General features: G+C 31.3%; 1 protein-coding gene across 1 annotated transcript; it reads left to right on the top strand.

Moving 5' to 3' along the window:
- The first annotated feature begins 7,818 nt into the window (after positions 1–7,818).
- LOC118029900 (aconitate hydratase 1) lies at positions 7,819–14,657 on the top strand. The gene is made up of 20 exons (XM_035033868.2): positions 7,819–7,987; positions 8,107–8,208; positions 8,483–8,643; positions 8,755–8,847; positions 9,018–9,203; positions 9,384–9,545; positions 9,777–9,921; positions 10,025–10,167; positions 10,244–10,300; positions 10,431–10,510; positions 10,605–10,680; positions 11,150–11,335; positions 11,948–12,015; positions 12,100–12,218; positions 12,308–12,429; positions 12,596–12,694; positions 12,789–13,268; positions 13,692–13,790; positions 13,879–14,121; positions 14,232–14,657. The coding sequence occupies exons 1-20, from the start codon at positions 7,984–7,986 to the stop codon at positions 14,304–14,306; spliced, it is 2,700 nt and encodes an 899-aa protein (XP_034889759.1). The 5' UTR covers positions 7,819–7,983; the 3' UTR covers positions 14,307–14,657.
- The last annotated feature ends 3,883 nt before the right edge of the window (positions 14,658–18,540 follow it).

Here is an 18,540-nt window from a genome sequence, read left to right as displayed (position 1 = left end):
GGGAGGAAAAAAACTTAAGCACTCACATACAAACCAACCCACAAAAAACCTTAGGTACCATAAAAAAAAAAATAGAGAGGGGGTGAAAGAGAGATGAGAAAGTGTGCTGAAAAAAATATATTCATTTTCTCTTATAAAAAAACCTTAGCCTCATCTCTTTCTTTTCAAAACCGAAATTTCTCTCTTCAAGTTCTCTCTTCTCTAACCTCCATTCTGATGAGACCACTAGTATTTTTTTTCCTATTAAGGAGTACTACACAACCATATAAGTCATATAACCTAATGACCTTTATATGAGTAGATTTGACAGGAAAAAAAATAATAAAAAGAGACAACCTATGCAAGTTAAAGCTTTTAGGCCACCAATCTACTTGCTTGAACAATAGTGAGTAACATAATTGCTACAAGTAGGATAAGGAGAAGGTGGTGCAACCTGTAAAGTGTTCCACACGCCTCTTCTCTCCACCATTAAGCTTAAAAGCCGATCATAATATATGTTATTTATAAAAGACAACATCAAGAAAAAGAAAAGGTCAAACTTTAAACAACTAGATCTCTATTATTAGACAACAATGACTCACACTGCTACCACCAGGAGAGAAAAAAAAAAAAGAGGGCGCTTTTAGCAGACCTATCCATATGTCTCTTCTTTTTATCCTTAATGCAAATAACATATGCAATCCTAGTTATCACTATCAACTTTTCTATCATTGTCCAGCAGTCTGACCCTAGATTCTAGCCCTTTTACGCGATCTTGAAGAATCTTGAAGGTTCATTTCAAACCTAAATCGTTTATTTTGTAATTTTTTAGATGATTTATAAAATTATTGATTTTGTTTATGTGTGCGCGAATGATTTTACATATGTGATTTGCATGCGAATGATGGATTTTCACATGAGTTGTGTTTTATGCGTGTTTGATTTTTCATGCATGATGTGTTTTTGGAAATAACAAATATGCAAAAATGCTTTAAGCTCCTTTTAATTTTTTGCATTTTGGTTGAGCCTCTCACACATTAAGTTGTTTTACATCTCATTAGTATTCATGCATCCATATATGTTTTGTTTGTCATGCTTGTCATTTTAATATATTTACATGCATAAGAATTTTAGGTTTACCTAACTCTATTTCTAAAAACCTAAGAAAGAAAAAGATTTATTGCATTACATGTATACATCTTGCGGTGTATGTTGCAACTTCGGTTATGAGATGCATCACATGTGAGGTTTAGCCTATAATAAAATGCCTTGCTTAACAAAGGCAAACATTCCAAATCTATTATAAAAATATTTTGATTTTCAAAAATGAAACTCCCTTCTAAAAAATAAAAATGCGAAAGTTTTTAATCGGATATATTAACTGATGAGGCCTAAAAGTAAATGAATTATTATAGGTCATTACTCTAGGTATAGATTATGGGCGATTAGGTTTCCGTTTCATATGTGATGAAAGTATTCTTTCTTTCAAATAATAATAATTATAACAATATATTTTCCAGACTTAAAAGATTATCCACCAACAATACAAGAGTATAAATGAGTCTTTATAGATTGATTATTTTAAAGTACCAATACTTCATCACTTGATTTCTCTTTAATGTCAATATTGGTGTCAAAATTTAGTAGTTTGAGAAATTGATTTTTTATTTTATCATCTATATCTATATTTATTTCTTGAATGTCTTTTTTATTTTACGTTGACTATTATGATATCCTACATGACCATATCTGTAACATGTTGGTTGTTTTGGATTTGTGCTTTTAATTTTTATTTTTTAAGGTTTGTTTGACCATTTTTTTATTACATAGTGTTTTTTTATTTTGTTTTGTTTTTATTTTTTATTTTTTTTCTAATTTTTTTTCTTTTTTTTTCCTTGAAGCCTTGCTACTACTACGGTTTCATATCTTTATTGGAAACAAAAATGATCCTATTTTTGTTTTTACTTCCATAAAGCTCATTTTTCATTTTGTCTTTGAGTTTAAGATTTATACAAAGGGCTAATCCTTTATTGTTTATGTGTGTCATGAGGTCTCTTATATGATATAGTCTTATAAGGTTTTGATATATATGAGAATTCCTAATCTTATTTTTTTTTTAGCAAATTATTTTGGAAGCCCAAAAAAATATCTTTCTTTCCAAAAATGAATATTGACATTCTTTTTTAATGAAAAATTTTAACAAGAAGGTATCTTTATACAACTTAAAATCTTGAAGTTCAGAACATGTTAGGTTTAATAGTATTTATGATTATTTTTCTTGAAATTATAAAAGATCTAGAATGAAGTGTTTAATGATCACAAAGATTAGTATTGAAACAACATTTTGAACTATTATTAGAGTTGAAGTAATTTCATTCTCTATTTTGACAATGTTCAAGCGGACATGTCCATTTTTTTTTCTTACAGATAATAGCCACACCATCCTTTAATTTGAGGTAATATTAAGGCTTGATCTATTTTTTATTAGATTGATTCCTAAATTTAGAGGCAGTTATAGTCATTGTTATTTTCTATATTAGATTGAGAACATTATGCTCACTTAAACCATCTATGTTCCATTTATAAGTGTTTTCTATGTCATGTTGAGATTGAGTTTTATGAGGTAAGTCTTCTATTTGAATATCTTCAAGTATTTATCCATTATTATAATGTTTGATTTTGGGTTTTTGGTATTGGTATAATATGAGATTTCTAATTTTATTAATAAATAAATCTTTCTAAAATATTTCAATAAGATCCTTTAATTCACTTTGATTATTTTCTTCTTGATTTATGATAGAAATTTGTTTTGACAATGCTTGTAATTGTAAATTTTTTAGCTTTATGTTATGGTATTGATAGATTTATCTAATAAAGATAATTTGATCATTTGATATTTAAGGTGATACAAAAAGTAACTCTGAAATATTAAAAGTTGAAGAGACTGATGATATTTTATTTTAAGTTATGATTTTTTCTCCCTCCCTTTATATGGAAGGGAAACAAGTCAAGACATTTGTTTCAATTGATTGTAATTATTGAACTATTGTATGTAATTATTTTTATTGGTATAGTTATTTGAAGTTAAATTGATTTTAAATTTTTTATGAGATTGGTTTGTTAATATGAAAAATAATTGATTTAAAGAGCACAACAATGATTTCATTTTGATTTTCTAAAAAGGGTGTACATAATTGTCTTGATTATTTGTTGTTATATGCCAAAACATTTTAGCAATGGCTTGAATATTTATATGTTTTGATTGTTTCCCGTAAGTTTTGAACCATATAACGAGTGGGATATGATTTTGAGTTTTGTTAAGGGTTTTCATAGTATTTTGCCTGTAATTGATTTCTTTGTTTTTAATTATATGTTTTGAAAATTTGATTTCTTAATTTAGTATTATGTGCTAAATATAAATCATAAAAAAAAAATTTTCTTTATCAATTTAGAATTTCTTTTTAACAATATTTAATTGACTTGCATATTGCACTCGCTTTGTGAATGAAATAAAGTTGGAGAATCTACCATTTATAGTATGACTTGGTGATAGTCCTATTAAAGTCTACTCTATGAAGGTTTAAAGTCTTTGAACTAGACATATAGTGTCGCTTGTTGATTTTCTAGAGTTTAGGTTTGTAATCTTAACTGGGTAATGCCTAGCAGATTGAAATATGATATCTCTACATTTCTTGAGTCTTGAGCATGTTTGTAAGAGTTATTATTATTATTATTATTATTATTATTATATTAACGTAAGTGTCTAGGCCAGCTTGCGTGCACCTCGATTAATCCCACGAGCCCTGAAGTTAACGACCATGTAAGCCTCTAGTGACCATCATATTAACAATTACATGGCTCAAACTTGAGACCACAGGGGAAGCAAACTGCTTGGTGCCAAGCTCTTACCACTATACCATCTACTATATGGTTATGTTTGTAGGAGTTTTAATATTTAAGGTTAAAGTTTTTGTAATATTTGGATCAATTAATGATACTATAAATTTTGGATAAAAATCAAAATATGCATATATATTGAATTTTTCTAGTTATTCTAGTTATATAAGTTGAAGGAGGAAGGTTTCAATTTGATATATCTATATATATATATATATATATATATATATATTTATTCTTTGGGTATATTCTAGTTTTGAAGATGTTCAATTGCGGCTATTTGATATTTTTTTATTTATTGAAATCTTGAATAATATCATGTTCAAAGGAATTTGGATGCATAGTCATACTACTCCTTGAAGGTCAAGCTCTAGAAGGTGACAAATAATCTAGATGTAATGAAAGAGAAACAAAACAAAAACCAAAAAATGAACAATAATAAAATTTAGTATATAGTACACCTAACAGGGGATCACCAAATACGTAACCTTGGCTAACAACAACCGACCAAAAGACACGTAATAGCTGACCAACGCTGTGAAATATACTTTGACTTATGCTATTGTTGATTATTCTCTAGGCTCTAATACTAGAGAAGGAGAATTATTTGGGACTATATGGAAGAGAAGGAGAGAAAGTTCGACATCGTAACATTTTATTGATTTAAAAGATTATATAAAGGAGATAATCAATTAGTAGAAATTTTATGAATTATTTTGTTTAAATGAGTCTTTTGAATATTAAGACGATTATAAAAAGTAAAGTATGATAATTTGTAATGTATTTTCTTATAATTTATAATTATTATATTTAGTAATATCTATAATTGAAAAACTCCAAAAAATATAAATTTATAAAACATTGGATCTTTTTATACTAATACTCATTTTTAATATTATTAAATTAAAATGTTTTCTCTATAATAATTATATTATATTACAATATTTGTGAATTACTTTTATTTAGAGGAGCTTTTAATTCAAATAAAATTTTATATATAACACAAATACATAGACACATGACTCAATCGTAACATAATTATATTAGAATTATAGTTTTTGCAAACCCTTTTATTTTATAGAGTTACTTTTTAATGGTTCTTATATTATCTTCTACAGATATTAAAGATATAGACAGAGATAAAAAAAAATAAAAAATTATACCATCTTAAATGTTCTTTCAATAGATAAAGTTTCCCAAGAAAATATAAATGAATTCGATTAAAATCTATTTAGTATTTTATTATTTTTCTTCGTCTTATTATTATTATTATTATTATTTAAAAAAAAGTTATAAATTTCATCGTTTTAGTCTTTTAAAAATTTTTTGAAAATTTATTATATATCCCTTATGTAAATTATTTGAACTTTTATTAAAAAAAATTTTAGAGGTAATTATTTTAGATTCATTTTTATAAAAAAAATATAACTAAACCAAAATTAAAAAAAAAAAATACTAAAACCGGTTCAAACCGACCGGTTTCAGTTCGGTTTGGTTTTTTAAGACAAACCGGTTTGGCTTGGTCTTTTTTTTAGTTTGGCTAGATTTTTTTGTTTTGGGTTTGATTTGATTTGATTTTTTTGATTTTAAGGCTTATAAAATCGAAACCGGTCGGTTTTTTTTAAAATTTTTAATCAGTTTGTTTTACAGTTTGGATTTTTAATTATTATTTTTTTATTTTCTTGATTTAATTAATTTTTTATTTTTTTGTATGTTAACATGTGTACATTTGGGCTTTTGTTGACTATTGCATGCTTTTTATTTGTTTTTAGTGGAGTTGGTGGATGGATACCTAAAAGAAGAGTCCCATTGTTCTGTCTTTTAGGTGCGCGGAAGAAAAATAAAAATATTAAATATTAAAGATGTAACTGTATTTAACTAGTAATTCAAAATTTTTTTGATTAATTAATCTAAAAATATTGATGTACATTTATTTTTTTAGTGTTTGAATAAACAAAATTGTAAATAATTTTTTTTTATCAATTTAGCAGCTTTTTTTTTTTAAACACCCATACAAAGAAAAAGAATTCTTTAAAATGTAGCTTGTAAAATAATAGATTTGGCATGCTTGGTAATGCTCTATAAAGTATTTTTTAAATAATAATAGTTTTTTTAAAAATAAAAAGGAAATTACCATGAACATCCTATAATTTACTTCATTTTACACCATGTATCTCTATTATTTTAAAAATTATTGTTTAATTACATCCTGAACTTTATAATCTTATAACACTTTACATAACAAAAAAAAATAATAAAAAATTTACATGTTTTTCATTATATTTAATTTAATAATTAAAGAGCCCATGTTGCTTTAAAACAATAAAATTACCATTAAAAAAAAACTATCACTCTCTTTGCCAAACATGAAGATAAAACACTTGGTGAATCTATGCTAAAGGTTAAAATTTTCAAAATTTTATGGTTCTTTTTTTTGCCCTTTTCCTACATTTGTTTTTTTCATAGCCTCCCCTTGGAAAATTGGTTCATCCTCTTCCAATGCCTTGTCCTATCTCCCTCTTAGAAACCATAATTTCCTCTATGGACTGTGAATTAAACTGAAAAATGCAATGCCATTTGACAATACAAGAATACTGCACAACACAACAAAAATCTAGTTGAGGTGACATAGAGATTGTTGAGGGTTTCTTGATTGAAAACAATAAAGAGCCAATGATGGCATGAATTTATGGAATTCCAACCTCCTATTCTTTTCATCTACACTTGCAGCAGAGTCCAAAGTGTAGAGAAACAAAAGAGAATGTTAAGGGTTTCTTCGACTGAATTCAAGCCGGTGGCTAGGGTTTCATGTTTGGCAAAGAGAATGGCAGTTTTTTTTTAGTGGTAATATGTTATTTTAAAAGCAAGAATGGCTATTTATTCATTATATTGAATATAATGGCAAACTGAAAATAATCTAACATTTTTTGTTGCTTTTTTGTGTGTTACGTGAAGCGTAATGAAATTATAAAGTTAAGGATGTAAATTATATTTTTCAAAACAACAGAGCTAAAGTGTGAAATATAGTAAATTATAAGATGCTCAGGGTGTTTTTTTTTTTTTTTTTTCTTTTTATACTAATACATCAAAACTATAAAAATACATCCAAAATAAAACATTAATTTGTTGCATTTTAAAAAAAATAGTAGTTTGAAAAGTTGGCTGTGCTGCCTTACCAAATACACAAGACCACCGGGTAATGTGGTAATGCATTTTCTTTTTTTTTTTTTGTTATGATTTTTTTTAAAAAATATTTTTGTCAATTTTTGTCTTTTTATTTTGTCTTTCTATGAGGTTAGCGTGATTTGCAGGTTTGTCAGGTAACTCGAGTTGCCTTAGTTGCTCCAATTTATGGGTTTGGTGATGTTTTTATCGATCATCAATGTTGCATTTAGACCAATAAAATCAATTGATTTAAGTCGAGTTAGCTCCCACATGGTTTAATTGAAAACTTGAGTTAGGTAAAAAGTTGGGTCAAGAGATTTTAAAATTAACCCACTTGATCAGGTTTAATAACATAGTTAAAAAATTCTTCATGTTCTCAATTTTTTTCTTACATTTAAAAAAATAATTGGTCAAACCTACGGTGAAGTGTAGACCAATATACTACCTGAACACTAAAATGATTAATTTTGTTGTTATTGTGTTTCATTGGAGAATTTTGATGGTAATTATTTTGAACCTCAATAATTTCTTAAAGATAGATCGAGGGCTAGAAATAAACTTTTTTTCTAGTTTGATATTATGTTCTTGGACTATTTTTATGGTTTTTCAGTTTTATAAATTAGTTTTTTTAAATATTATAAGAGTGTGATTTATTTTTTAATATAGTAATTTAAAAAAAAATTAAAAAAAATTTAATATACTTTTAAATAAAATATACTCTTAAAATATACCAGATACAAAAACAAAGTGAAAAAATAATCAAGATGGACACTGCGTCCAGAATATACTGACAAAACTCCACAACGTGCCCAACAATCTTTTTTCCTCCTCCCAATAGACCTACCAACTCTCGCTTTGTCTCTCTTTAATTCTCTACAGATCTGATTTTTAGTGCGCTAAATCTTCATTTCCTTGTAGATTGAGAAATCTCAGATTATCAAAATGGGTAAAAATCCGAACTTGAAACTAAAATCTGATCCTAAATTTTGTAACCCAAATGATTGTTTTGAAGTAAGTGAATATGATTTTGATTTCTTTGATGTGGGTTTTTGCTTTTCTTGACAGTGAATGAAAATCCTTTCAAGTCTATATTGAAGACACTTGAGAAACCTGGTGGCGAATTTGGCAAATACTATAGCTTGCCTGATCTCAATGACCCCAGAATTGGTTAGTATTTTTGTACTTTTAGTTTGTTGAGTTTGAGTTTGGTTACTGAGAAAGGATAAAAATAAATGAAGTTCGACATTATGTGATTTATGTTTGCCGTCGAATCTGTCAAAGAATGAGAATCTATTTATTAGGATGAAAGGTTCAGGCCTTTTTTTTTTTTTTTTTTAATTCTTTGGCTAAAGCTTGAATCTTTTTACTGAAAAGTTGATTTTTTTTTTTTGACGTGGGATTTTGGATATTGAGTTTGGTTGGTTTTTGTGTGTTATTGCAGATAGATTGCCGTATTCAATTAAGATTCTCCTGGAATCGGCAATTAGAAACTGCGATGAGTTTCAGGTTAAGAGTAATGATGTTGAGAAGATTATTGATTGGGAGAATACTGCTCCTAAATTAGTTGAAATTCCATTCAAGCCTGCTAGAGTCCTTCTTCAGGTAAATGACATTGGTCATTCGATCGGTGTACTTTTTGATAGAGAAAATACATGCCATTGTTATTGATCGTTGCTATAATTATTATTGATGTTGTTATGATTCTGTTCTCAGGATTTTACTGGCGTTCCTGCTGTTGTTGACCTTGCCTGCATGCGAGATGCGATGAATAATCTGGGAGGTGATTCTAATAAGATCAACCCATTGGTGAGCTGTTTTCTCTTTGCATCATCAGGATAACTGCCATTTCAATTTATGTAATTTGTTGCTTCTAAGTCGTTTGCTATTTTTATCTGCTATGACATGTGCTTGGGTGAAGACATTTTGATTGCCATGTTATTGTTTAAGGAATTAACCAGTGGAATTTGTGTGTGCAGGTTCCAGTTGATCTTGTTATTGATCACTCAGTTCAGGTTGATGTGGCAAGATCAGAAAATGCAGTGCAGGCTAATATGGAGCTTGAGTTCCAAAGAAACAAAGAAAGATTTGCGTTCCTTAAATGGGGCTCAAATGCTTTCCAAAACATGCTTGTTGTTCCTCCTGGGTCTGGTATAGTTCACCAGGTGAGGCAGCTTTTTCAACAGAGCGGTAACACAGTTGACATTTCATGTTTCTTGAAAAAAAAAAAAAATAACAAATGCTTGGATGCAATCAAGGGGAATGAGCTCTGTCAGTTTAAAAAATGCAATGCATAGGTATGTATTCATATGCAGATGTTTGAAGTTTAACAATTTGATTACCAGGTCAACTTGGAATACCTTGGGAGGGTGGTGTTCAACACAAATGGTTTGCTTTATCCTGATAGTGTTGTTGGTACAGACTCACACACTACTATGATAGATGGATTAGGTGTTGCTGGTTGGGGAGTTGGTGGGATAGAAGCCGAAGCTGCAATGCTTGGCCAGGTAAAAGATTTGTTATTATATTTACATTCAATGTCTACAATCTGGAACGAGTCTCTAATTGACATAAATGTATTTGCAATCCCCTAACTGATTCCTTGATTCTTTTTCTACCTGCATTCAATTAACCAGTGAGAAATTTTCTATTTGCTTGTGCTTTCTGTAGCCTTTGTCTCACGCCTGTAATTTTTCCCATCAACAATTCATCCAATGTATCTTTCACTTTGCATGCAGCCCATGAGCATGGTCCTGCCTGGTGTGGTTGGGTTTAAGTTATCAGGAAAACTTAGAGATGGTGTGACAGCCACTGATTTGGTTTTGACAGTGACTCAAATGCTGAGAAAGCATGGGGTTGTTGGCAAGTTTGTGGAGTTCTATGGTACACCCTTTGATACTCCTTGTGCATCAATTTGTGTTTTGATCACTATGTAATCTATTTCTTTATCTCACATTAGATTTTTGGCTTTTGCTAATGTCTGTAGGTGAGGGCATGAGTGAATTGTCACTAGCAGATCGTGCTACTATTGCCAACATGTCTCCTGAGTATGGAGCTACCATGGGTTTCTTTCCTGTGGATCATGTCACACTGCAATATCTGAAACTGACAGGCAGAAGTGATGAAACTGTAAGCCATAAAATGATACTGTACTGCATTTAATGTGGCCATTGTATATGCTGACTTGGAAACCTAAATAATGCAGATCTCCATGATAGAATCCTATTTAAGAGCTAACAGGATGTTTGTGGACTACAGTGAGGTAAACAATATATATTACTTCATTGCTTTCATAGTGTATGGTCATTCAATGTATTTATTATGTTACTGTGAAAAAATTCTCTTTATCTAAATATAATTATGTCATTGTGAATTATTTGGTCGGACCTCAGCCCCAGATTGAGAGAATGTACTCTTCTTATCTAGCATTGAATCTCGAGGATGTTGAACCTTGTATTTCAGGACCTAAAAGGTTATGCTTATAAACATTTTTAAATTTTTTTCTTCTTTGTCTGATTGTTATATTCCAATATTTCTCGGTCAATGTCATAATCAGATTATTGCAGGCCACATGATCGAGTTCCGTTGAGAGAAATGAAAGCTGATTGGCATGCATGCTTAGACAACAGGGTTGGATTTAAGGTGAGAATTTTATCAACTTACAAGACTGCATAAAAGGCATCGGTTTACACTATTTTTTTTTTTTTTTTTTTTGGGGGGAGGGGGGTTGCAAATGGGTTAGGTGGAAACGGAAGTCATCAGAGTAATAAGGGCAGAAAAGTAATTGAGGAAGTTCCACAATTTGGTTCTATTCAAAGAATAATAGTAGATTGTTTGTAGTTTGTTTTAATAACATAAGAAGGCAGAAAAGGAGGGGTTCCTTTGCATTTTTATTCAATTGCATCAGCTTACAAATGTCTCAAAGATACATCAAAGAAAAATATGGAAAGATTTTCCAAAATAAACAAGCCAACCCAGTCCTTTTGCTACTATCCAAAGCATATTTTGCTCTGGTAATCAAATTGTTTGATATCTGTCATATCTTAGTTTTCCTGCTGTGAATGAAACACCCCCCCTTGTCTGTCTCTTACCTTTTTTCATGGCATTACAGGGATTTGCTATACCAAAAGAATCTCAAAGCAAGGTTGCTGAGTTCAGTTTTCGTGGGACTCCAGCCCAACTCAGACATGGTGATGTTGTTATAGCTGCGATTACTAGTTGCACAAATACCTCAAACCCTAGTGTCATGCTTGGAGCTGCTTTAGTTGCAAAGAAAGCTTGTGAACTAGGATTGGAGGTTGGATGTTTCTTCTTTTAAACTTTTTTCCTTCAGCTTATGCTATCCTGATTATAACAATATTTAACAGAATAAAGGATACAACTGCAAGATAAAAGGGAACATTGACCAGACTAAAACAGATGAAGGGAATTATATATTGCGTACTCCGTTGCTAATTCTGGAGGAATTATATATGTTGTGTTTGATTGGTACTACAGTGTGATTTGGCTAATAATATTGTTGTAACCTCCCTTGTTTCTTTTTTATGTTTTCAAGAGTCTGTGTTGTGAATCTAATAAATTCTGAGCATCTATTCACATCATTTCAAAAGCTTCAGAATGTGAGACTCCAATTTTTTAATGCTGGATTAAACCATTGTTAGTTTAAAAAAAGTTTTTGGATTATGTTAGTATCCTGCACACTTTTCCTCCATCCATTAAAACTAGAGAGGCTTAATTTTATCCATTATCTTTTCTACATATTCTATATTGTTGACATGTGAAACTTGAATTACAAAATCTCCAGGCTGATTTTCCAAGTATATGGTCTTGTTAGGAGATTATATCACATTAATTATTGAGTTGCTAAGAGATTGTGATTGGATTTGTAAGTTTTTCATTCTTTTATCAGGTGAAACCATGGATTAAGACAAGTCTTGCTCCAGGTTCTGGGGTTGTAACCAAATATTTGGAAAAGAGGTATGGTTTAGAGTCCTGATCTGATGCTTGTAAACTTTATGCGGCTATAGCAATGCATTTCTGATTTCTGCACGACATCTGCAGTGGCTTGCAGAAGTATCTTAATCAGCTAGGGTTTCATATTGTTGGTTATGGATGCACAACCTGCATCGGAAATTCTGGAGATATAGATGAAGCAGTGGCATCAGCTATCACTGAAAATGGTAGTCTTTTTTACACACATTTCTTGTCCTGATATTTCTCTAGGAATCATTTGAACTGATGATATTGTTGATTTTGTACTCATTTGTAGATCTAGTGGCTGCTGCTGTGTTGTCTGGGAATAGAAATTTCGAGGGTCGTGTACATCCTTTGACAAGGGCTAATTATCTTGCTTCACCGCCACTTGTAGTAGCTTATGCACTTGCTGGAACGGTACTCAACTTATATTCTATGTATTTTTTTTTTAAAAAAAAACTGGACTTATTACTTCACTTTGAATGGTAACTCTTCCTGTTGCTCTGTGGTCACCACTTTCCTTTCCAATTGTTGATTTACATGTGCTGGACATTATGTATCTCATGCGGGGACAATGCTGCAGGTGGGTATTGATTTTGAAACAGAGCCAATTGGCGTGGGAAAAGATGGAAAGAAGATATTTTTCAGGGATATTTGGCCGTCCAATGACGAAGTTGCTCAAGTAAGCTACTCTCCCTTCTATAGTTTGATTTTGAATTGTCTGATTAGGCTACGGATCAGATCTCTCATTGTTTCTTATTCTTGATGGTCTGCAGGTTGTTCATTCGAGTGTTCTGCCTGATATGTTTAAGGCTACATATCAGGCAATCACCAAGGGAAATCCCATGTGGAATCAATTATCTGTTCCTTCAGGCACTCTGTATGCTTGGGATTCCAAATCAACTTACATACATGAGCCACCATATTTCAAAAGCATGACTATGTCTCCGCCAGGACCACATGGTGTGAAGGATGCTTACTGCTTGCTCAACTTCGGGGACAGTATTACAACTGATCACATTTCACCAGCTGGCAGCATCCACAAGGACAGTCCTGCTGCTAGATACCTCATGGAACGTGGAGTTGATAGAAGAGACTTCAATTCCTATGGCAGTCGCCGTGGTAATGATGAAGTGATGGCAAGAGGCACATTTGCTAACATTCGCCTTGTCAACAAACTGTTAGGAGGAGAAGTTGGGCCTAAAACAATTCATATTTCCACTGGAGAGAAACTATCTGTGTTTGATGTTGCAATGGTAATTTCTTCTAAGTTACTTCATATACTATCAAGTCCAGTTATGCTTTATGTTTGGACTGAGAAAAGTTGGGAGCAAAAATATCCTGGGTTATGCTTTAACTCAGGGTTATTAATGGTCAGGGCCATAAGACTAAAATGTTGTGATTAGCAAAACAAATAAGTAACTACATTAGATAACCATGGTCCAAATCAGTGCTGTTCTGGGTTAAGTCTACTCCTTACTGGGGAAACATACAGTATCCATAAATTTTAATCATATGGATGACTTCAATTGCTAGTTTCATATATCTTAGATGTATTGCTTAGGTTATTGTTCTTAAATACTGAACAAAATCATAAAGAATTCATAAACAAGCATCACATTTCTTGTGTTGGGGCCTTGATGTTGTTTCAATTCTGGTTTTGTTACTTTGGTTAACAGAGGTACAAGAGTGAGGGACGTGATACAGTTATTTTGGCTGGTGCCGAGTATGGGAGTGGAAGTTCTCGTGATTGGGCTGCCAAGGGTCCAATGCTACTGGTACAGTCTCTGCCAGCATCTGAAACCCATCTAATTTCATTAGACGTTTAAGCTTTTATCGTAATCCTTTAAATTGTTCCTGGACCAGGGTGTGAAAGCAGTGATAGCCAAGAGCTTTGAGCGAATTCACCGCAGTAATTTGGTGGGAATGGGTATCATTCCACTTTGTTTTAAGCCTGGGGAGGATGCTGAGACCCTTGGCTTGACTGGGCATGAGTGCTACAGCATTGATCTGCCTAGTAATGTGAGTGAGATTAGACCAGGTCAAGATGTTACAGTGGTGACAGACAATGGCAAGTCATTTACATGTACCTTACGCTTTGATACAGAGGTAATGATGGAAACTCAACCTTGCTTTTCACCTCAAAATATAATATCATTTATTTCAAATGCTTCAATTCCTTCATATGCTTGCGCCTAAGTTTAGTTACTTTGGTGTAGGTGGAACTGGCATATTTTGATCATGGAGGCATTCTACAATATGCCATCAGAAACCTGATTCACACCAATCACTGAATCATCTGAGTATGATTAACAACACGGTGGGTTCGCAGCTCCATATCTGTTTCCAAACAAACCAGCAATTAAAGATTGCGGCAACACAGGATATAATCTCAGTTTTGGGGCGGAGCTGGGTTATATCATTAATAAGTCGAACTGATTCAATAATATCAGTGTCTAAGTTGGTTCAATAATACCAGTGTCTTGAGACGTGGATTACATTAATTTGATATATCAGTCAGGTTTGTTTATGTTGATATTCGATGTTCAATTTTGATTTAGTTGCTGGTTTGAAATGTGTATTTCTGATCAACTGGGAGTTAAGTTTTATATCATGAAAGATGGGTTTTCCATGCTTATGTCCAACCCTTCTTTACGAGGTATCGTCGTCCTGCTCCTGTCATTGTCAATCTCAAAAGATGGGTTTCTTCTGCTTTCAGTTCCAAGTATGCGTGTGTAGTGTTGGGTTTCATAGAATTCTTTATGGCCGTTATGTTGCACTCAAGGATGCATTTATTTCCTTTGGAAGCACGATGTTGCTTTCATATTTCAGTTGCCTTGACCCTAAAAGAGAAACCAACCTAAGCTCAAGCCCTGCTCTGCTCTACCCTCAGGGTAAATAAAGTTGAATGGCCTCTGCTCCATTCACCACAATTTCGGCAAGCCTATAATTGATTAACTCGTTTGCTCCGAAGAAATCCAAAGGCACAGTAGTTGTTGGATGATCGAAACTTTAAACAGCTAGTCATCCCATGAGCAATTACAGCCATGTTTTCTCTATGTAAGCCACAAAAGGATGCCTATTGATTTATTGGTTGCAAGTGACACAGGAGTGTTCTCTAATGATTCGATGACTGATGTTGGGTTATTTGAATTTGGATTGACAATGTAAATAAATAAAGTTTTTGATGATATTTACTATTAGTTCATGGGTTAATTTTGAGATTGAATTTGCATGTTTTCATTGCATGGAAATATATGCTTGTCATATATGATTTTCATGTTTAGAAAGTAATATTTTTTAAATTGTCTAATCATGTATGTATGCATTAGAGTTTTCTATATAAAATTATAATTGTATTAGTTTTTAAGCTTTCAAAGTGTCTGTGTTTCTAATAAATCAAAAACATGTGCTGGTTAATATTTGTCTAGTTTTCTACCAAAGTTATTTATTCGACTCTCAATTAAATCATTTTTTTTTCTAGACTTGGAAGGTTGTTCTAAGTATATAATGATAATTTTAATCAAGTATTGAGATCTTTTGACAATATTTGAATTGAAGTCTTTGACTTGGTTTTTTGGCAACTTATCAAGTTTTGTATCTCTTTTATGAGTAATGAACTTTATATTTTAATTTTGTATTATTAAAGTTGGTATCAGAGTTTAGGATTTACAATCATGGCTTTTCATGGATGTCGTGGGTCAAATTCAAGAGGGACATTCATGCTCTTTAAATGGATGAAATGAGAAGAAAAATCCAATAACTTAAGTAGTGTCTTGAACGATATAAGAGTCAAGATGATGATGGTGAGAATAACTTTAAGACTAGTTCCTCTAGCAATAATGAGGAGGATGTTAATCCTTTTCCATTGTAGATCACACCATAATGCTAGTGATCATTCTTCTTCTCGGCATCAAAGAAAAAATAATAGAAGGCTTTATCAAAATTCTTATATGAGAGTTGATATTCTTGAATTCAAGGGAAAAATACCTCATGATTTCATTTATTAGCTTCAAATTATAGAGAGGGTTTTTTTTTTTTTTTTCAAAGAGTTTCTTGATGATAGAAAAATGAAGTTGGTAATTCTTAAACTAAAAAAAAATTATGTCCTTCTAACAGGAGAATCTTAAGAAGCAAAGGGCTTGTGAGGTAGAAACAAGATCAAGTCTTGAGAGAAAATAAAAATGGAGCTTAAAAGGAGATTCTTACTTGAACTATTGGTAATAAACTTTTCTTAAATTTCATAATCTAAAGCAATTTGAACTGATTGTAGAAGAATAGATTATGGAATTTGAATTGCCCATGCTAAAGTGTGATATTATTGAGCCTTTGAATTGCCCATGCTAAAGATAATTTCTAATATGGTTCAATTATAGCCTTATTAGACATTCAATGACATGAAAAACTTTTTTTGAATATGGAAAAACAAAAAAAAAAGGTTAGAAAGATTAGCTGGAAATCAACATCTAAAAATAGCTTTTCTAACTGAGGGAATACTTCATTCTCTAAGAATATTATAGCAACAAAGTTTTTTGTTGTTAAGGATTCAAAGAAGGTAAGCATTGGGGATGGTCCTAAAGCAATTGGTTCCTTAAGTTCTAATAAAAAAGTGTTTTAAGTTTCAAGGGTATGAGCATATTACTTCTGATTGTCCAAATCTTAAAATTGTTGTTGTTATAGAGGAAGAGATAACTAAAAAATATGACTTACCGAATGAATCAGATTAAGAAGATAAAGTGACTTATACTAATCAAGGTGGGTTACTTATCATTCAACAAAGTCTGAATGTTGTTCATGAAGATTTGATTTGTTGCAGCATGTTTTACAACTATTATAGTGCAAATGGGAAAGTTTGTGACATAATTGTTGATGGTGGTGCTTGTGCTAATGTTGTATCTGTTGATATAGTGAAAAAGTTATAGCTTAAGATGTAAGCACACCTTTAACCCTATAAATTGAGGTGGTTAAAAATTAAGCATAAATAAAAGGTAAAAAATGAGTGTCGTGTTTTATTTTATATTAGGAAAAGGTAATATGATCAGGTGTGTTGTGATGTAATACCTATGAATGTATGTCACATGTTGCTTGGTCATACATAGAAAAGTTCAATATGATGGCAATAAAAATACTTATTCTTTTATGAAAGATGGCGTGAAGATTATATTAGGTCTTTCTAAACCTAAACTTATTTCTAAATCTACTAAAGAGGTAGAAACTCTTTTGGCTACTTGTTCTGAAATGGAAAAACTTATTAATGATATGGATTTGGCTTATGCTCTTGTTGTTTTTTAGAAAAATGTTGAAATAAATGAGTTGCCTCCTAAAGTACAACCTTTGCTTAATGAGTTTTCTGATATGGTTCTTGAAGATATACTACCTAGATTTCATTTGATAACGAATATTCAACATTATATTGATTTCATTTTAGGTGTTATACTTCATAACAAGGTAGCATATCAAATGAGTCCTATCGAACATGCAAAGTCATAAAGGTAGGTTGATGAGTTGATTTCAAAGGGCTTGGTAAGGGGAAGTAAGAGTTCATGTGATGTGCCCTCTTTTCCTGTTCCAAAAAAAGGATGGTTTGTGGAGAATATGCATTGATAGTCATGCAATGAGCAAAATCACTATCAATTATAGATTTTAAATTCCCAGCTAGATGACTTGCTAGATTAACTTTATGATGCTACCATATTTTTAAAGATTGATCTTAGAAACAACTACCATCAGATGTCAATAAGAGTTAGTGATGAATGAAAAACAACATTTAAAATTAGGGATGGCCTTTTTGAATGGATGGTCATGGCATTTGGCCTTTCTAATGCACTTGGTACTTTAATAAGAATGATAAATAATGTGTTTAAACATTTTATTAGCAAATTTATTATTATTTACTTTGATTATATTCTTATATACAATAAGGATAAAAAAGAGCATTTTAGTCACTTGCAAGAAGTATTTTAAAATGTTAGGAGTTAGGAATTCTATGCTAACTTGAAGAAATGTGAATTCTTTACTAGCAGCTTTGTTTTCTTGAGTTTTGTTGTTTCCAACGAATGAGTAAAGATGAATCCTATAAAGATTGAAGCAATTCTAAGCTCATCGCATCTTTAAACTCTTTATGATATTTAGAGTTTTCATGGCCTAACATCTTTTTATTGGCATTTCATAAAAAAAAAAAAAAAGCCTTAACACTATCATTGCTCCAATAAATGAATGCTTGAAAGAAGGTAGTTTCAAGTGGAATGATGAGGCTGAGAATAGTTTTGAACTTATATAAAAAAAGGTGACCAATGCCTCTATTCTTTCTCTACCTGATTTTCAAAAAAAAATTAAGTTAAATGTGATGTATCTAATGTTGGTGTTGTGTGTTATTCTTAACTAAGAGAGTAAACCTATTGATTTTCTATAGTGAAAAGCTTAGCGATTCACAAACAACATATTCAGTTTATAACGAGTTCTATGTTGTTTTTCACACTTTTTTACCATTGGTGTTAATATTTATGTCCAAAGCCATTTTTTTTTTTT

Source organism: Populus alba, chromosome 5 (assembly GCF_005239225.2).
Source record: "Populus alba chromosome 5, ASM523922v2, whole genome shotgun sequence".
Lineage (NCBI taxonomy): Eukaryota > Viridiplantae > Streptophyta > Magnoliopsida > Malpighiales > Salicaceae > Populus > Populus alba.
Note: the sequence above shows the minus strand (reverse complement) of the source record. Positions and strands in the feature narration are given on the sequence as shown.